Source organism: Rana temporaria, chromosome 5, assembly GCF_905171775.1.
Source record: "Rana temporaria chromosome 5, aRanTem1.1, whole genome shotgun sequence".
Classification (NCBI taxonomy): domain Eukaryota; kingdom Metazoa; phylum Chordata; class Amphibia; order Anura; family Ranidae; genus Rana; species Rana temporaria.
In genome coordinates, this window is record NC_053493.1 from 277,109,991 (window position 1) to 277,131,573 (window position 21,583).

The window sequence follows — 21,583 nt, forward strand, 5'->3', positions numbered from 1 at the left end:
CAGTGATCTTTTATTCATCTCTTAAGTATCTTCCAAACTAAATTCACAGGTCTGTAGTTACCAAGTAAACACTTTTTTTTATCCTGCATAGTTAAGTAACGGTATGTTACATTTAATGGATAAGTTAACCTTTGCAAAAAAATAAAAACAAAATAAAACATTTAAATAAAATGTTCATCTTTTTGTTTTGCAGGTAGAGCAGCAGATTGGGGGTGAGGGCTGCTGCAACAATACCATGTTACACCCCAAATACGGGGGTAACCTGCAACATGTTACAAAAAGTGAACTTAGCCTTTAAAAAGCAAACAGGTTTGTCCATATACATTTGAATAAAATACCAAGATAAAGAAATGAGAGATTAGATAAACTCAACTATTTCCATTCTAATTCTAATTCTAACAAGATATTTGAAAGCCAACTTCTGTTTCACATTGATCCATTACCTTTGTGGGGTGTAGAAGTTTACTAGCACCAATATCATTTGCAAAGTCTTCAAGATCAAAGTCAATTTTATCATAAATTTCTTTTTCCTCTTTTAAAACAGGTGCTACAGCTTCATTTATTCCAGGGATAAGGATTTTACCTTTCTTGTCTATTAAGCTTCCTATAGAAGAGAAACAGCATTCAATCAGGGGAATTATACCATACTTTTATCAAATGAGCACTAAGAAATTGCCCACATTATCATTCCATGAAGCTATTAGAAATGGATTGTTACATACACTGAATGCAAAAGCCAATGAACTACATGTAGAAAGGAGAACCGCTAATGTTGCTTGCAGCAACTTTACATTTTTTAATGCACGCTCACTAGATTCATGGTTTTGATTAATAAATGGGGAACATTTTCAAGCTATGCTACATAACCAATAGATAAAATGTAGTGCAATTTAAAGCAAGAATACAAACAAGAGGATATTAAAAATACCACAAGAAAAATTGACTTTTTCCAACCCCACTGGATAGCCCGAATGCCAGACAGACTATTTCACTTTCCTGACCTTAAAGTGGTTGTAAACCCTAACACAGGCAGCTGATTGCTGCCTGTGAAAGTGTACTCACAGCTGTATTTCCACCCAAAATCATCTTTTTCGTGTTAACGACGTCACCCACGATTGTACAGTATTGCCCCTCATTAACGGCACCTAAAGTGTGCAGTTTATTCATTCCCAGCCTGACAGGAAATGACTGAGCGATCTTCCCCCTCTGTACAGCACAGAGGAGAAGTCTTCAAAATGATTGACTCATTATGCTCTTCCTGATACAGTACCCGCCCGTGAGAATGTGTTACCCGCCCGCACTGGTTCTTGGCGACAGGGTACTGTACATCCCACACTCGCTGCAATAGGAAAAACACATTTTCCTATCGCAGCGAGCGCGAGAAAGAAGCGAAAATGTCCCCTCTCTATGGAGGGGACATTGTCGGGGATCCGACTTGGATCCCCACCAATACCAAGCACTGTGTTTGGTATGAATCATGAAGGGGAACTCCACGCCAAATTTTAAATAAAAACATGGGTTCCCCTCCAGGAGCATACCAGGTCCCTAGGTCTGGTATGGATTTTAAGGGGAACCCCCCCTACACCGAAAAATCTGAGCCCGTTCGATCAGGAAGAGGGGGTGGGGACGTGCGAGCGCCGCCCCCCTCTCCTGAAACGAACCAGGCCACATGCCCTCAACATGGGGGATGACCCTGCGGCCCCCCCACCCCAAAGCACCTTGTCCCCATGTTGAGGAGGACAATGGCCTCTACCCGACAACCATGGCCGTTGGTTGTCAGGGTCTGCGGGTTAATCGGAATCCGGGAGCCCCCTTTAACAAGGGGGTCCCCGGATACCGCCCCCCCTATGTCAATGAGTATGGGGTACATCTTACCCATACACCTGGGGGGAAAAGGGTCAATAAAAACAAACAAAAAAACACACACTAGACACACACTATTTTTTTTTTTAAGTAATTAGGCAGCTCCGGGGGTCTTCTTTTGACTCCCCCCGCTCTCCAAACTCTTCTCCCGCTCTCCGGTGTCCTCCTGCCGGGCTCCTCCGCGATCTTCTTCCATCTTTTTTACTAGCATTGGCCCGGTCTTCTCCATCGTCTTCCCCGTATGACGTCAGAGTCCCGTGGCATGATGGGACTGTGACGTCATAAGGGGCGGGGGTCACATCACCCAGTAACCACACCCCATGCCTATATAAATCGTTGCACACACAGCATTACAGCGGGAGGGAGCATCGTATCAAAGCTAGTAAAAGAGCTGGAAGAAGATAGCGGAGGAGCCTGGCAGAAGGACACCGGAGAGCGGGAGAAGAGGCCGTAGATCGGAGGGAGTCTTAAAAAGACCCCCTGAAGTCGGAAGAAGACGCCCGGAGCTGCCTAATAAATTACTTTAAAAACCAGTCTAGTGTGTTTTTATTGACACATTTTTTCCCCCCAGGTAAATGGGTAGGGGTAGGATGTACCCCATACTCATTCACATAGGGTGGGGGGGGGGGGGGAATCTGGGACCTCCTTATTAAAGGGGGCTCCCGGATTCCGATAAACCCCCCACAGACCCAGACAACCAACGGCCAGGGTTGTCGGGAAGAGGCCCTAGTCCTCAACATGGGGACAAGGCACCCCCTGCCCCAAAGCACCCATCCCCCCCATGTTGAGGGCATGCGGCCTGGTACGGTTCAGGAGGGGGGGGGTGGCGCGCGCTCGTCCCCGCACCTTTTCCTGACCGGCCAGGCTGCATGCTCAGATAAGGGTCTGGTACAGTTCTTTCGGTGTAGGGGGGTTCCCCTTAAAATCCATACCAGACCTAAGGGCCTGGTATGCTCTTGGAGGGGGAACCCATGGCGGTTTTTAGTTAAAATTTGGCGTGGAGTTCCCCCTCAAGATTCATACCAAACACGGTGCTTGGTATTGGCGAGGATCAAAGTCGAATCCCTGTTCATTGAAAGTTGGATATATGTCAGCTTCAAGTCATGTCGCTGTCAATACCCGAAAATACAGAGAAGAAAAACATTAAAAAAAAAACATAAAAAAAAAAAAAAAGGTATTTGCAGGCATCATCTTTGAAAGGTATATATATATATATATATTATATATATATATATATATATATATATATATATATATATATATATATATATATATATATATATATATATATATATAGTGATGACCTTGTGTAACTTAACAATTGGGAAAAAATAAATAAACTTTCTCTTTAACCACTTGCCTACAGGGCACTTTCACCCCCTTCCTGCCTAGACCAATTTTCAGCTTTTAGCACTGTCACACTTTGAATGAAAATTGCGCGGTCATGCAACACTGTACCCAAATGAAATTTTTATCATTTTTTCCACAGAAACAGAGCTTTCTTGGTGGTATTTGATCACCTCTGTGTTTTTATTTCTTGCGCTATAAACAAAAGAAGGACAAGTTTGAAATAAAACACAATATTTTTTAATTTTAGCTATAATAAATATAAAAAAATTTTAAACATATTTTCTCCTCAGTTTAGGCCGATACGTATTCTTCTACATATTTTTGGTAAAAAAAAAAAAAAATTTGTTTGCGCAAAAGTTATAGCGTCAACAAAATAGGGGATAGATTGATAGCATTTTTATGATTATTATTATTTTTTTTTACTAGTAATGGCGATGATCGCCGATTTTTATCATGACTGCGATATTGCGGCAGACACATCGGACACTTGACACATTTTTGGGACCATTCACATTTATACAGCGATCCCTGCTATGAAAATGCATTGATTACTGTATAAATGTGACTGCAGGGAAGGGATTAACACTAGGGGGCGAGGAAGGGGTTAATGTATTCCCCAATTAGTGATTCTTACTGTGGGGGGAGGGGAGTGACTGGGGGAGGTGACCGATGGTTGGCCATATAATAAAAGGGACACACCATCTGTCCCCTCTCCCCGACAGGACATGGATCTGTGCGTTTACACACACAGATCCACTTTCCTGCTCAGTTGCTGAGCAATCGCAGGTGCCCGGCGGCCGTCAGGGCACGCGCACCGGGTCCTCGTGACGCGCTAGTGGTGTTTAAGGCACAACGTCATATGACGTCCACCCAGGATAACAGAGTCTTCCTCCCGCCATCTTTTGACGGGGGGCGGATGACTAGTGGTTAAAGTCAGTTTCTTATACAGTGGTGAAAAAGCAGCTCTGAGGCTCCAGGAATGCCTCGAGTGGCACAACCCCTCTTTGATACGATACTGATGATTACATCCATGGAGATCCTAGACTACAGCTGCATTACACTGCAACAGACTAAGCTGCAGTCATTATTCAAACAACCCTTTAACAACTGCAGAACAGCCGATGGCAAAGGTCTAAATAAGTGAACATCCCTACCTGGTATGGAACAATTAATGAAGGGAGTTGCCATTTGCTGAAGAGGGAAAAAACCCTTTAAGCGGCACCTTAATATTTAGCAGGATCACCCACGGTGTCTTATTCTTACCCATTAGAAAAATTAGGTCAGTCATTGCCTCATGCACAGAGCCTCCATAGACTCCCGAGTGAAGATCCTTGCTGCTGCATTCAACCTACAAAGAGAATAGAAGGTACAACTGACTCAATTATCACCTGGCAGAAAAAGGAAAATTAAATACACACAGCAGACTAAGGCTGGGTTCACACCTATCCGACAAACGCTCTGACATTGGGAGCTCATGTCGCATGACGTGTGAAAATCAAGGTTTCCATATAGGAGCCGTCTTAACTGGTCCGACTTTGAAAATGATCCCTGTATTACTTTGGCCCGACTTTGATCCTACTTCAGCCCATTGAATATCATTGAAGTCGGATCAAAGTAGGATGCTTGTCCTTACCATCCTACTTTTGACATCCGACATGTGATTACAACAGCAGTAAAAGGAATTTATCTCACGCTGGGATTGTTTTGATTGGTCAAAGAACAAGTCAGACTATCAAAGTCGAAAGAAAGAAAGAAAAGAAAAAAAGAAAGAAAAGAGAGAGAGAAAAAAAAAAAAAAAAAAAAGGGTGTTGGATGACAATTTTCTAGTGTCTTATGGGCAGTGTAACGCAAACCAGAAAAAATGGCAGCTAGAAAAGACTGCTATAAGAAACCATTCTATCTAAATAGATCTGGCTTCAGGATACATATAGATATGTCAATTTGAACTCATCTAGAATTTTGATAAGTGAAATAACTCTTTTTCTAAGATTAACAGAGTAAGCTGGTACACCAAGACAGCTTAGAATATTTGATTTTCTTTCCTTCCACGACAGAAATAAATAAAATCCATCAACACAAGGAGCCTTCAGAACTCAAATGATTACTCGATGGATGCCTGCCCATAAATGGATCGAATTTAGGCCGGTCCCTGCTGAACCGAACAAATTTCCATGTAAGACCAGTTCAAAAGGAGAAGTCCAGCCTGAGCTTTTTAGGCTGGGCTTCTCCTCTGGGTCACAGGAGTGCAATTCGTTTTGCACTCCTGTGACCGGTTTTCAGCGGAGAGCGGTCTGAAGTCCTCTTTCCGCCGACGTCACTGCCATCAGTCAGGGCAGCGTGTCATCAGGACTTACAAGTCGGGATCCGCCAGCTGCCCTGATTGATGGCAGTCTCAGCGAGCCACCGAGATAGCCCCTCCCCACCCCTTCACTGCTCAGCGCGTCAATGAGCGTGAAGAAGTAGAGCAGAAGTAATGCTGAGCGACAGTCAACATCGCTTTGTTTGTGGAGAAGTGAGAACTGAGCCATCGGCAGTGTTAGGTGGCTCGGTTCTCAGTGCAGAGACGCTGGGGCTCAGATGCAGCATCAGTCTGATGCTGCATCCACCGAGGCAAGTATGAATTGCCAAAAAAAAAAAATGACTTTTCTTTTAAGATTGTGACAGAATGTTGTGTTCTCTAGCACAATTATATTACCTCAATAAAAAAGTAGCAAATACCACGGAGTCCATACGTAATGCATGGCTTGTTTTTGCCAAGCCAGTAGTTGTCAGAAATGCAAACATAGTCCACATCCTTGAAAAAAGTGTCTTTCTTGGAAAGAATCAAATCATCTAGGCCTTCAGATCCAGACTCTTCCATTCCCTCAAAGCAGAATTTCAGGTTCACCGGAAGTTCCTTCAAATAACAAAGAAAGCAACAAATCCAGTCAGATACAAAAACGTTTTGGGTTTGGAGATTATATATAAACGAGCTGCACAGTGGAGGTAAGTATAACATGTTTTTTTTTTTTTTTTTTGTAAAATTACAAAGTTTGCCTTTAGTGACCCTTTAAAGTTTAAAGGGTCACTAAAGGCAAACTTTTTTTTTTTTTTTTGTAAAATTACAAAGAAGAAGGATAGGATACACTAAGTCCCAGCAATTTCAAGGATTGGGCTGATATTTTTTTTTTTTATGGTTGGATCTTACAAGAAATTTCCAGTATTCCAGAATCCTGCTCTGCTCATTTGGTTTAAAGTTTAAACCAAAAGGAGCAGAGCAGGATTCTGGAATGCTGGAAATTTCTTGTAAGATCCAACCATAAAAAAAAAAAAGATATCAGCCCAATCCTTGAAATTGCTGGGACTTAGTGTATCCTATATAAGGCCCAACTAATGAAGGGTAGGCACAGTTTACAACTTCCTTCTATGTTCTTAAAAAAAAAAAAGAAGAACGTATTTCTCAAGAATAGCAATGATGTCACATTATTACTCCGCAATTAAATGAAAACCAGCCAATTCCCTGGAAAATGTTGAGGGAATCTTGTGGACATTTTAAAAAACAAACCAGTAGAGCCAGATAAGATCACCCACAAAGCAACCTAGAGAGCAGTCTAGGGCCCAGTGTATGTCCTAGGGGCCCAGCTACAACCTTCATGCTCCTGCAGTGAATCAAGTAAAAAGCACCTAAAAACTGCCTCCCATTCACTGCAATGAGTGCTTTCACACTTGGGTGGTGTGCTTGCGGGACGTTAGAAAAAGTCCCGCAAGCAGCATTTTTGGGGCGGTTTGGGGGCGCTATAAATAGCGCTCCCAAAACACACCTGCCTATTGAAACAAAGTGCTGAAAAACTTTTTTTTTTTCTTTATTAAGGTCACTTTGTCCCGTAACCTCCCGCCAGCGCAGCTAAAACGCTGCTAAAGCATAGCAGAAACCCGCAATTTAGCACCGTTTTAGTGGCAATTCAGTGTGAAAGGGGTCTTAGTCAAAACTGTGGCACTTAGATACATTTGTAAGCAATTGATGTCTGATGGGGAGGGCCATGTTGACAAGGACATAAACGCAAATCAGGATGGCTTCTCTGCACCTACTGCAATCCTTAAAGTCAATTAAATCATCGGCCATAGAAATCACTGCTTCATAACAGGTCACGGAAAATGAATAAAAGCTGCATGCGTTTAAATTCTCACTAGCTACAATTCCCCCTTAGGGCTGTTTTGTCTAGTAATAGTGAACATAAACTTTCTAAGATGCAGACTAAATATTAAACTGCCAGACTAGAAAGCTGGATTGCTACCATTTCACATTGAGAATACATGGTCTTTAGAGGACCTACCTATGCAATGTAAATGGCTCACGGACACCATTTGCATACAAAGACATGATGGAAGTTGGTTGAATCTGTGCGTAGCCTTCTCTGTTTCACAGAAGTCGATCTAATGATCGGATTCTGTCTAACAGTTCTGCTGGAAAACCTGCATTTGATCAGCTGTTGCTGCCAATATCTGCAGCCCTGATCAGTGTATTCCGACAAGGATACTGTCAAAATACAATAGTGCAGTGGAGGAGATTCCTGCATCTATGTCATTTGTGTGGATGCAGGAAACTTTTTTCCCCCCCATTCAGCCCAGTGACTGACGGAAAAAAAAAATCCAGTGTAGACTCCAGCTTAAGCGATTAAAAAATAGTAATGTATGCGTTTTATCAAAGTTCAGTATATGTTACCTGCTTTGTTTGCTGATAAGCTTCAATGCAATTAAGCCAAGCAAGCACTGGACCTTTGTCATCTGTAGAGCCTCTCCCATAGAGTTTACCTAGAAAAAAACAAATCAGTTGTGAAGATAACAGTCAGTTTATATGTTTATCTAGAGCACTAATGACAATATAATAGTTTAGTTCAGCCAATTTGTAATCTTAAAGATGTGCGATCTGAATTGTCAGCACACTTATAAGTGCAAAGTTGCAAATCAACTCAGTAAGTGCTAGAGTTGTAACAATCGGTGACTCAATCATATTTTTTTTTAGTCAGGTTCCATGCACACTGGGCTTTAAAAAAAAAAAAAAAAAGCTCATAGAGCATTTTTTGTACAACGTTTAGACAAGTTTTACATTTTGTCTGGCTCCAAATCGGAAACCCAAACCAGAAGTTTTTTTTTCCCTGCCTTAAACTCAAAATATGCCTCTTAACGTTCCAATGTGCATGAACACGTATGATAACATTGAGCTGCTTCTACAGGCAGAACACAAAACTCCTGTAGAAGCCACATTTTTTAAGCCAGTGTGCATGGAGCCTCAGAGTATACAGCAGATTGCCTGACAATAACTGGTCCAACGATTGGCATTTGTCAAAGGAACATGCGATCAGCGCTCGCAGGGGGTGCACAGCGGGAAGATCTCTGCACCAACATTGCTTTTGTTGGTACGGTGACAGTTTCTTTTTTTTTTAACCCTGTGTTGAACCCCAATTTTTTTTATAAATAAATAACTTGGAGTGTACTGGGTCTTAGCTTACTGAACCATTTCTTATTCCCCAAATTAGGCTTTCGGCGAATTGCTGATATAAAAGATGCAAGCATAAGGCCTCATGCCCACGGACGTTATTACTGCCACTTTTCTGAGTGTTTTTTTCAGCTTAAAAATGGCTCTCCTATTTAGAATTAGCTTTCTCACTTCTTTTTCCTCCCCCCCCCCCTCTATCAGTGGACAGATTTTCTAGTAGGAAAACTACCAGGATCAATAATACATTTTAATATTGGGGGTATATTGAGACTGTGTTCTATGTATGTGTGTTTTATGTATATTTATATTGAAAAGGTATGAATTGTAATGTTGGAAAAGACTAATCAAGAAATAAAAATAAAAAAAAAAGGAAATGCATGACAAGGGAAACATTTTCAATAGTGCCCATTTACATCAATAAGACTGCAGTTTGATTTTGAAAAAGTTTCCTGTGTTACTTTGGTCGCATCAAAGTCACACCACATACTGAAAAATCACACCAAAAACATCTTTCAGTAGTGTCTTAACCAACCAACTCTGCTACTTGCATATGGCACAAGATAAACATATTTAATGATTCCCAAGTCATGGACAGGTATTAAAAGCACAGATATAGTATGAAAACAGAAAAGCTACATAATAAAACACAACGTAGCAGAGGAAAGGAAAGGAATCATTAGAATGTTTGTGATCGTCCTCTGATATGAGAAGAGCCAGAGAGGTCACCTTGCGGTATCTATTAAGATAGCATTGTAAGCTTCAAGAAACCTTTGCTCTCCCATTTAAATAAATTTCAGCTCAAGTGACAACTAAAGAAACTGCTGACACTACATATTATGTGCAAGTTAGTGCCAACGTTGTTTCCTGTACTGTACTCACGAGACAGCAACATTTTTGCAAACTGTGAAAAAAGAAAAAAGAAATAATACCCACAGCAAAAATGTGTCACATTATTGATCATATGAGAATAGGTTATGGGGAAAAAAAAGGATCAATGAGCCATCTGAGCAAAGGGGTTTTCCTCTGCCCTATCATCCACAGATCACATTCTAGTGTGACTATACAGATATGAAGCTTGTCAACAGAACTGATAGGAATAGGAAGGGAAGCTACAGTATTTTTCTTGTTTTCTCTTGGACATAATAAGGTTTTAAAAATCATGTATCTACAGATAGTGTTTTCAATTACATAGTTTTTTGAAAGCAGATCTATACTATATGCTTGTTAACAATATACATACATTGATTTCTGCCCAGTAGTGTTGCAATGTGTAAGCCTTAGTGCCCCTCAGTAGGAGGACTATGGGCTACGTTACATTATAAACCACAGACTCTTAATATGGCTAATAGACCAGATGAGATCACGTCTTCATGAAAGCCATCTACAATGAGCCCAGAAAGTGAAACACTTTAGAGAGTCGGTCTTCAGGAAGGACGGGCCACATGTTTTTGGCTGGTTAAATAAAGTCAAAGAAACAAAGAAGTGGCTTCATCAGCGTGCGGCCACTTGTGTATTTGGTCTTAGGTATCAGAACCTGCGACAACTGTAGCTGGAGGAAGATGTGCAAGTTTAAAAGCAGCGACAACTTCTACTTCATCAAAAGTTCTTGACAAAGTTTTTGTTTTTACGGCCAAGCGGTGCAGCTCTTTCTGGCCGGGCATCATACGACGTCCTCAGCCTCTAGGGGGCACGCACCCACCGCGTCATTCGGGCACAGGTGCGCATGCCTGGCGGGCGTGATGTATGATGGGCACCCACGATTGCCGGTGACACAGCCAAAGACGTAGATCTGTGTGTGTAATCACACAGATCCACGTCCTGTCAGAGGAGAATCACTCCCTAGGACACACATTTAACCCCTTGATCGCCCCTTAGTGTTAACCCCTTCCCTGACAGTCACATTTACACAGTAATCAATGCATTTTTATAGCACTGATCGGTGTATAAATGTGAATGGTCCCAAAATAGTGTCAAAAGTGTCCGATATGTCCGCCACAGTATAGCAGTCACGGCAAACTTTCCATTGTTACATTGGTCCAGTTTGGACCAATGTAAGCATGTTTGATATCTGTAAGATCCCTGTGGAAGCTGAAAATCAACTGTAGTAGACACTGCTACTACAGGGATTGCCCTTAGATTCCGGATCATGTTCTACTGCTTCGCCAACACAAGACATGCAATGAATGCAAAGCATTTTTGGATTGGACAAGGTGGAGATTGGACAAAGTGGAGAGATGGTAGTGATGTCAAAATCAGAGAATGCTATGACACACACACACACACACACACACACACACACACACACACACACACACCCTCTGTTTTAGGCAGTGGTGCATTTCGGTTTTGTGCTTCCCTAGGCCTGACTAAACTCGTGCAACTCCCAATTTATATTACACACCCCTTTCTGTCAAGGTCACATCCCTTACTGTTTAAGGCCCAACCCATGATCTGTAAACCACACCCATTCCTCTTTAGACTCCACCTTTTCCTTTTAGAGCTCCACATCCAGTGTATTGAAATGCAAAATCTGCATGAAGCACAGGTAAATGCAGGCCAGAGGTCAAGAAGGAGGTCAAGTACACCAGTCAATGGATTCTGAATGATCACTGAAACATCTCAAACTGATGTCAGAACAAATGCCAGGGCCAAGTAATAACAAAAAGGCACTTCCAGTGGTGAAAGTGCTCATATTTACCTGCAAAAATACCCCTAAATGACAACACATTGGGCCAGCAGATAGGATTGGACTAAATCCATATTTGTGGATTATTGGACATACAATGCTGATCTGACCACACAGGTACCGGCTCTTGCCTGTCGGTGCCACTTATCCCAGGCGGAACACTAGGAATGGGGACCTGCTCAACTAATGTTCCATTTGATGGTGGTCATGTAAAATTCAGAAACTAGTTCCATAGTCAAATAATTAGGACTCAAAAATAACCCCAAAATATATTTTTGCAGCCCCCTGCAAATTGCCGCCCTAGGCCTGGGCCTTGTCGGCATAGGCCAAGATACAGCATTGGTTTTAGGTAAACAGCAGTCACTCTGTATATTTCAAACCGTTTTGCAGTGTACAGACCGTATCTGTATACATTACCACACCTGCTTTTTACATAAGCAGGTTTTGATTCCTACTTTGTGGTGCTACATAAAAATTGGCTGATGTTCATTAATAATTAAGTGTGAATGTGTGAATGTTAATGACAGATTCTCTTAAGGCAAGGAAGTGTATAAAATTCCCTGAAATACAGATGACCACCTGAAGGAGTATTTACAGATCAATTCATGTTACTTATGCAGTGATAGACTTAGCTACTTGCATATGTGTTTGACACAGGCCTACTTACTTTAAAGTGTAGGAATTTAAACATTTACAACTAAGGTTTTAGGTTCTACATGAGAAAATTAAACTAATATGTCTATCATTTTTAATATTCAGGAAGTCATCTCCTTTGCACCTTTGAGTTTGCTACAAAGGCGGACCTTCTAGGAGAAGCCCTGTCCACTTGCTTGCACCTTGTCTGGTAAGAATGCTCCTAATGGCCACCGAGTAGAAAGATAAAACATCCACTCTTGCTTTCCATTCATTTATCCTTTCTCCAAGTCACTTTGCCTATTTCCCTTTGTGTCTCTCTCCTCACTCTACCAGGGTTTTCAGCCAATCAATCATAGAACAGGCCATAAAAATAAATAAAAATAATGGATAAAACTTGATTCTGTACTTCCCAGATAAAACAGTGAAAACTTTAGAATTCTTAACTCCCAGGCGTGCCCACCCCTAACTGTTTGGAGCTGGTTCTAAGATTTAGGGAAGCGTTTCCCAGGCATTCTTTAAAAAAGCATGCTTCTCTTGTAGGGATTGGCAGCCATGGTACCATTGCTGGGTTATTCTTAGTCTATATACCTTGTAGATATAAATTTGGGCGAGTATATCATGGGTTAGAACCACTGGGTTAGAGGCCAACGTCCCATGGGAGATGCTTTATATCTTATATACCTTGTAGCTAGCCATGGTATGCTTGCTCTCCAGTCCACCCACACCAATAAGAAAAAATTTACATTTCCCACCGAGATCAGAAAGAGTTCTTGAGCCTTGAGAGACATAGGAAACACCATTTACAGTTTTTACATTACTCCAGTTGTCACATTAGTCAAAGCTGGAGAAAAAGTTCTGTATCAAATGCATCTGCTTCTTTTTTCGCACATCACATCCAAGATGCAATTAGGACTTTTAAACGATTGCAAATAATTTGTCAGAGCAAGCAAAAAAAAAAAAAAAAAAAAAAAAAAGAAGGGGAAGTAGTGACACATGAAATCCAGTCGCCCAAAAGAAATATTTTAGAGATGCTTATGTGTCTACTAATTTTAGGGTGTAGCCTGTAGTTCTGTCCAAGCCTACTTAATATCTTACTACAGCTTTTTTGGCAAAAACGCATGACCAGAGACCTCAGCATGGCTCCACCCAAAAGTGTTTAGTCACGTACTGATGCTCTGTATAGGAAATATTACCATATCTGTTGGCTGCTATGTGCAAATTGTGAGACTTCCGTGACAGAAAGAGAAGCCACAGGTTTCTCTGCTTGATTCGATAGCTCCAATCTTTTAAAAAAAGTCAGTCACTGATAAAAACATAAATCACAATAAGATATTCAGCAGGTTCCGTGCAGCAAGTTCACATTTTTCTTTAATCAATGGCGACTCCACACGTGAAAGTGTTGCACACTTACCATCTCTTTCTTGCAGAACAAAGGGCTCGCTGTCCCACCCATCTTCCAGAGCTGCTGGCTGGACATCCAGGTGGCCGTAGACACACACCGTCTTCTTACCAGGATCTGAACCTAGTTTACCCAGAATTATAGGAGGAAGAGGGATTTCTGAGCCATCAGGGAGCTAGTAAAAAAAAAAAAAAAAAAAAAATTATGTAAATGCCACATTCATAAGGATTACTAGTAAATTATACATTTGTCAGCATGTCTATAGCAAAGCTGCTTTTCTTTACTGTGATTGTCAGATGTACAAATCACAATTGTGAAAGACTGCAAGTATTGTTTTTTTCCTGCACAGACTGTATAGAAACTATGCTTGCCAGTATTCAAAGGTTGCATTTGTTTTAATGAGTTGCAGTCACATGCCCCTGTGGTGCATTGACATGTATCTGGTACACTTATGTGTGTGCTGCACTCATTAACTTATGAAATTGAATGAGGTTTGACCCGACTATATTGTGTGAAGTAGTGCTTGTGTCAGAGAACAAGTTGAACTGAATTTCAAATCTTTCAGTATACAGGATGCATTTCAGATTTTTACTGACGTTCAGCTTTAAAGGCCACAGAGCCCAACAAGTATACATTACAAATAGGTGTTCTTCTCACCAACCCTTTTACACTTATACGACTTGTCCCACGATTTGTGATGGCAACGTAGCATTTCCCATGACAACCATTCATATTAATACGACTTCAAGTCGTTCGACTTCAAAGTAGTCCCTGCACTACTTATTTTGATGCCACTTACACAGGCATTCCCTGAAATCACAGCCGCAAATTGCGGTAAAATCGTGCGGCTTTGAAATCGCAGTAGTGTGAAAGGGGCCTTAATCAGATTTTTGGGATTTAAAATCAAAAATTTGATTTTTTATCAAATTTATTTTAATAAAAATGCTTTTAGAGCAACAATCTAAAGATAGTTTTCTATTTACGAAAGATTAAAATAGATTGATGCATAAAATACATTATGAGATAAACCAAAGTTCAAAAATATTTCTTTATCCCATTGTTTTGCAAATCTATGTACACTAAAACTGTATGATTAAATTAGTTCCGATATTGCGGTTTTACTAACCTGTCAGCTTATTATTCTAAATTGGAAACCTTCATTTTGTTTGCAATTATAAAAGATTCTAACTACCAGCAAGAATGAGTCCATGCATTTAAAGAGCACCTGTCATTTCAGATCCATCATGGCAGCGCCTGTTAGCGGGTATCCACTCACCTGCTGCCACCACATCTCTCACATTGTTGTGTCACTGCCACAGTGGGTCAGAGGAGGAACCGCTAGGGGACAGATGACAGTTGCTCTTTAAAAATTGTGATTTAAATCATGTCTGTTTATTAAAACCATTAATCTTATTCATAAACCTGACAAAACCAGATAGTCAGGCTTTACTAGGGTACTACAATAGATACCTTAACTGGCTGGACTGGTTATTTGAGGCAAAGAGCCAAGTATTCACAAGAACAATGCCAAGAGAAACGCAAAAGGAATTAGTATTTTCAATAAGATTTAAAAGTATTAATATTATTTGACTCAAAGAAATTTCATGAAACACTAAAATGTTCCTAGTAGAAGACCTCCATCAAGTGTAATGAATCTACATCGATCTATAAAAAAGAAAAAAAAGGAAACATATTTTCAGTTCTGATGTGACGATTTCCTTCTTTCACATTCAGGATGCAACATTCACATTACAGGTAGCAAGGTTGGAATAACCCGGATCATGTTTCATAGTCAGGTAACAGATAATCAAATCAGTTCAGTATTTCGTTTTGGGTAGAGGTAATTTTCTTTTCATCAGTCTTAAAAGTGGACCTGAACTCAGAAAGTAAAGATTTGCTATTAGTACCGAAGCAGTACCCCGAAAATCTGAGGCTGCCTAGGCTCATATTTGTATATTTGCAGTTTAAGTTCTCAGGCACAGATAGTCTCAGAAGATTTGGTGATGTTACTACTGTGCGACACTCCTTTCTGGAATCTTACTCAAGGAATAAAGCCCTGGCTCTACCAAAATGCCACCACACAGACAGTGCAGAACAAGGCATGGCAAGTCAGAAATGGGGAAACATCAGCAGCAGGAGACTACAGTTAAAGAGGAAGTAAACCCTCAAAAAAACCTGCAAGACAAAAGGCATAATGAGCTAGTATGCATAGCATACTAGCCATTATGTAGTAGTTGCCTCAGATCGAAGCCCCCACAGCGGTCCTCGTCTCCCCCTCCGGCATGTCATCCAGGAGTTACTTCTGGGTATCACGGCTCCGGCACTGATTGGCCGGAGCCACAATAACGTCACTCCAGCACATGCGCGCGGGAGCCGCCGGTAACGGCACTTAGAAGGAAGAAACTGCACATAGGTGCCATTGCTTCAGTTTGCCCCAGTGCCAATCGCATCGGCACATGCAGGGGACAGGGGATATCTCCTCAACCATGCAAGTTTAGGAGATATCCTGGTTAGCTACAAATAAGCCTTACCTGTAGCATAAAGTGGTAAAAAAGGGTTTAGTCTTTTAGAAGCTGTTCAAGTCATCTTTAAGTAAACTATATATTGTCAGATCTTATTCTCCATCTAAGTTCTAATTTGGGATTGTTTATCCATCAAAAAACTGCACCCATCCTACTGGTCACAATGTACCTCCCTGTCAAACTTATCCAAAAGGGCTTGTATTCTTGAACATTGAAAAAAAATCCAAAATCGATGTCACTAGAACAGGAATATAAGTCTTTGAGAAGTATATCACTCACTTTGGTTAAATTTCCTTTCATTTCCCGATGCAAGAGAACAGGGAAGTAAGGATAACAAGCTCAGACTGCGGAAAAAAAACGCCCTTACAGGGGCTTTAACCCTTTCCATATTCCATTCAAAAGCTAAAAAGGAAGAAGCTCTGGCTTTGGATATACTTTAATCCATATCTAAAAGTACAAAACTGCAGACAGCTGTAGTACAACAACAGCCTATAAAAGAACAGGGCTATACAGTGTCAGCAGGACACCGTACTCCCTTAGGCCAGATCTGCAAGTGCGATTTTTAGTTACCAAATTCTGAGATTACATACCATTGATTTCTGTGAAATGTAACACAAAAGGAGACAAATCTGCAAGGACAGTCTCATATTACAGGCCAATGCTGCAATTTAGTTTCACTGAGGAAGTATTATTGAGTAATCTCCTCTGTAGGCTTGGAATAAGTAGATTAATCTCTCATTCACGAGATCATTTTGTGATTATTCTCATTTGAAGCATACTTCTGTATAGATTAATCCCATGAGATCACAGAGCAATTCTAGTCAATAAGTGAAAACAATAAAAGGAGTTGCTAATGCCATCTAGAAAGCACTACAGCTACCCATAATTTACATGAATCTGAATTTGCTGCGATCCCTATGGCCACAATTGTGCTTTGTGCAAAATCTCCAAGGCAGGTTTGCATCTGATTGGTGGGTATACCTTAGTGATGTCATTTCTGCAGAAGTTAGATAGAAGCAAGCCTACAGGGAAAACTTGTGTTCCTCACCAACTGCTTTCTCAGATTGGCATTTTAGAGATTAAAAACGGCATTGAGCAGCTGTGCCCTTATTACAGGCTTTTGAGCATACAAGTATTTGGTAGTGACTACACATGGGCAGCATTTCAGCATAGAGATCAATGATCACTATACAAGCCTAGTTCAGAGACAGTAGTAGAAATAAGGCCAATTCTTTCCATTTTACCATGTCAAAACTACAAATCTTATAGATCAAAGGGAGTTCCTTTTTACTCTACAGTTACAGAGGTGATGGGTAGCCTGGCTTCAAAGCTTTCACTATTCAATGTCAAAGTCTGCTGTATACCTCCGCCATAAACTATGAAAACACACTTTGCATCAGGCAGGTTACCTTTTGTTTTCCGATGTCCACCAGCTCTGTGCTACCTCCCAGACGCTCAATTTCTTTGGCAGCCACCTCCATCATCTTCTTGATTTCTTCTCTCTTTTCGGGCCAGGCCGACACACTTTGGATGGCAACCCATTCTGCCAGTCTCTGCAGGATTAAAGAACAAACTGTTACCCTTCCCTGAATACTCTCTAGTGAGCAACAACAAGTATATGTACCCCAGGGGGTGGTTATATTTGTCAGGATAAATTCAGGATACTAGTTTAAGCAAACAATTTACTTTAAATTTCTGACCCTTCAAAAAGAATATACTTAACGTGGTTGTAAACCCACATTTTTTACCTTTTCCTACAGGTAAGCCTATAATAAGGCTTACCTGTAGGTATAAAGAATATCTCCTAACCCTGTACGGTTTAGGAGATATTCCCCTCGCAATGTGCCGCTGATTGCAGCGGCGCATGCGCAGGGGGGGATCCTCGGCTGAAGGGCCGGCCCCGCCCGACCCATGCCGGATTGAAATCTCCTGCATGCATGCGCAACGTCATCGCCGCTCCAGCCAATCACAGCGATGGAGTGGCGATACCCAGAAGACACGCTCGACGTGGACCAGGTAAGTTCCCTACCTCGTTCCGAGGCAAGAATTTCATAATGAGCTAATATGCGGTGCATACTAGCTCATTATGGCTTTTGCCTTGCAGAGTAAAAAAAAAAAAGTATATGCGGGTTTACAACTGCTTTAATTAGCCTCTGTTTATGTTTATGTTGTTCAGCTCTGGAAGCCAAAGGAAATGACTGCTACATTGGGTATGTAGGAGCAGTCAACAAAATAAAAATAAATGCATATACATATCTTTGCAGAAGAAAAAAAAAATGCAATTTATTCAAACCTGCAAAGCATTGCAACTGCAATCAGTAAATTACGGGTGCAATACCAGGCTCCAGCAGACTCTTCCTCCAGCTCTATATCCACACAGAGGTACAGACTGTATTTGGCGCCAGGTCACAGAAGGAAGCTTGGGACTTCACAAGGCCGCAAAGCCGTGGCCTCAATTAGCGGCCGCCGCGATCCTGTGTCTCCGTGCGCCCCCACCTCCCCCGCCCCACAATTGCGGCGGGCCCGCGACGGCCTGTAATTGAGGCTGCGGCTTTGCGGCCTTGTGAAGCCCCAAGCTTCGTTCTGTGTCCTGGCACCATCTGGTGGTGGCCGTTGGCATTACAAGTAAAACAGCAGTTCTAATGTGTAATTTTTCACTGCCATCTGCTTCCCTCTAATTAGAACCCCTAAACATTATATATATTTTTTATTCTAACACCCTAGAGCAGGGATATGCAATTAGCGGACCTCCAGCTGTTGCAAAACTACAAGTCCCATCATGCTTTTTCCTCTGGGTGTCATGCTTGTGGCTGTCAGAGTCTTGCTATGCCTCATGGGAATTGTAGTTCTGCAACAGCTGGAGGTCCGCTAATTGCATATCCCTGCCCTAGAGAATAAAATGGCGACCATTGCAATACTTTTTGTCACGCAGCGGTCTTACAAGAGCAATTTTTTGGGGAAAAAAAACTTTTTTTAATTAAAAAAAAAAAAAAACAGTAAAGTTATCCCAATTTTTTTTTATATTGTGAAAGATAATGTTATGCCGAGTAAATTGATACCCAACATGTCATGCTTCAAAATTGCTTCCGCTCGTGGAATGCCGACAAACTTTGGAAAATTATTCAAGTCATACTTGAATGTTTTACATGCAACAGTGTGTCCGACTTTGCAGAGGGACAACAAGTCACATCCAAGTTGCACCTTAAGGCTCCATTCACACTTTAAACATTAAAGTCGTAGGACAAGTCACATTCCATGTTTTCCAAAGAGAACCGTTCATATCTATGCAACTTAATGTTGCAGTGACTTAAAGTAGTTCATGCACTACTTTGGTCTGACTTGCATGCAAATTGAGGGCCACAGACGTTAATTATAACCCTCATAAGTCACATCTGAATGTTACGCATGCGACAGTTGTCCACCATCAGTGGTAAAATCCAAAAATCGAGCAACAAGTGTGAAGTGTGCCCAAGGCTCCATTCACATTTGCGCGTCTCCAAAGTTGCACGATTTCCACAGCTTTCGAGACTTTGGTGAAACTTTTGGTGCGACTTTGATCCAACTTTACATCCTCTGGACCAAAGTTGCATCAAACTAGTGAAGACACCATTTCTAAGTCACACCGATATGACCCGCTGCCACTCAAAAGAATGAGTTGCGGCTTGTCATGTGATCTTTGATGTCCAAAGTCGCATAAGCGAGACCCATTTCACATCTGAGTACGTTGCGGGTAGAGCAGCCTATTAATTTCAAAGGGCTGCTCTACCCACTGGAAATGTGGGGAAAGAAAAACCTTACCCTTTTTTTAAAAGGGTCACTAAAGGAATTTTTTTTAATCTAAATAGCTTCCTTTACATTACTGCAGTACTGGTTTCATGTCCTCATTGTTTGTTTTTGCTTTGAAGTTGCTGTAATTCTGCTGTGATCTCCACACTTCCTGCTTGTCTGTTTCCTTATAACCATCATACTGGGAGATTTTTACGGTGGTCTAAGCTGTCATTACTGTGTGTCTAAAACTTCCCAGAACCAATCAGATTTATTTTAAAAACAAAACACTGCCCTGGATTTGTTTGTTTTTGTTCTGTGTGTCTCTAGTTCACATAAACATGAAGCCAGTTTAAAAGTGAAAGTGAAACTAGAGGCACATTATATGATTGATTTGTATGTACTTTTAATCATTTTTTAAAAAGGAATCAGTTAACTTTTAGGTCTCTATACCCTGTAAACAGTCATTTCAGCAAAAAAAAAAGTTTTCCTTTAGTGACCCTTTAAATCCCACCACAACGAATGGCATGGTGCTGGCACACACAAAACGTTGCCAACGTGTGGAGGTGCCATAAAAAAAAATAACCGAACATACTATTCCCAACACACACGTTTCTGTAGAAACAGCTGTGTATGTAAGTGGGTGCTGAAGTGACTACCGGCTGGAACCAGAGAGGGCGATGCCACCAGCACACCAAGATCTCCAAAGTGGGTCCAAAGCTTTATTTAGCGATCACATTATAGCAAACCGCAACGTTTCGGAGCCACGCAGGACCCCTTCACATGCCTGATGACGGGGTCCTGCGTGGCTCCAAAACATTGCGATTTCCTATAATGATGTAATCGCTAAATAAAGTTTTGGACCCATTTCGGAGATCTTGGTGTGCAGACATCGCTCTCTCTCTCTCTAATAAAAAAAAAAAAAAAGGGGGGGGAGGAATGACACCATTGTGCGTCCGCTAAAGTGCAGGGCATTTCCCTGTATGCTGGAAGGTTCTAGTCTAATAAGAAAATACATTTTTATCGCAGTCAGATATTTGTTGCAGATTTACCCTCATGGAGGAGGGCAGAGTCCCAGGCAGCAGTAATAGCCTGAGGAGGTTCTTACCCTTCCCCCACCCCCCATCTTTTTTTCCTACTCTGTCCAAAAGTTAAAAAAATAAATAAAACACACACACTTTGGTGTGCTCATAAGAAATGAGAAAACAAATTATTATTATTATTATTATTATTAATAATAATAAAAACACAAACACACACCCCATCATTTGGGGTGCTCCTGAGAAGCGAGGTGAAACCCTGCAGAGATGTGGGATGCTACAGAGCAGCCCAGCCCTATAATGACACTAATAATGACATGCATAATGTACAGAGCATGTCTTCCCCACCCTGTACGGAGCGCACATGGACGGTACCTGTATGTAGACCTCCTGCTGGCTGTCAATGTGCTGGAAGAGCTTAGGGAGAACGTCAGCCATGGTGTAGACACGTGATCGGTCCTCCTATGCCGCTATACAGTGCTGAGTGTGCGGCCTCGGCTCCAATCACTGTCTATATCATACACTTCCGCCCAGCCTGCAGCCAGCCCCGCCCACATGCGTTACAGAGGCATCCCAGCATCCATCTAGCTGTACTGACTCCTGACCCCGCCCACCCAGCGACGATCCTCATTGTATATACAGCACTATATACCCTCTGTGACCTCCTACTGAGCGACCTCCAATGCTGATTGGAGAAATCCTCCACTATGACTGTTCACTCTCTCATTATCATCAGCATCCACTTTTTTTTATCCTTATCCTGGTAGCAATAAATAGGAAAGTTTATTATATTTCCTTTTTTAACCACTTGACCTCCAGAATGTTTTACCCTCTTCATGACATGGA

General features: G+C 41.4%; 1 protein-coding gene across 1 annotated transcript in view; it reads right to left on the reverse strand.

The window, feature by feature from the left end:
- The window catches only part of LOC120940817 (cytosolic non-specific dipeptidase-like), a 32,140-nt gene extending 10,871 nt beyond the window's left edge, over positions 1–21,269 (reverse strand). The window contains exons 1-7 of the mRNA XM_040353888.1: positions 21,113–21,269; positions 17,342–17,485; positions 13,423–13,585; positions 7,916–8,004; positions 5,909–6,109; positions 4,477–4,561; positions 444–604 (exon numbers count right to left, since the gene is read on the reverse strand). Coding sequence (XP_040209822.1) covers positions 444–604; positions 4,477–4,561; positions 5,909–6,109; positions 7,916–8,004; positions 13,423–13,585; positions 17,342–17,485; positions 21,113–21,175 — 906 coding nt within the window. The 5' untranslated portion in view covers positions 21,176–21,269. The remainder of the gene's footprint in view (positions 1–443; positions 605–4,476; positions 4,562–5,908; positions 6,110–7,915; positions 8,005–13,422; positions 13,586–17,341; positions 17,486–21,112) is intronic.
- Positions 21,270–21,583: the final 314 nt, after the last annotated feature.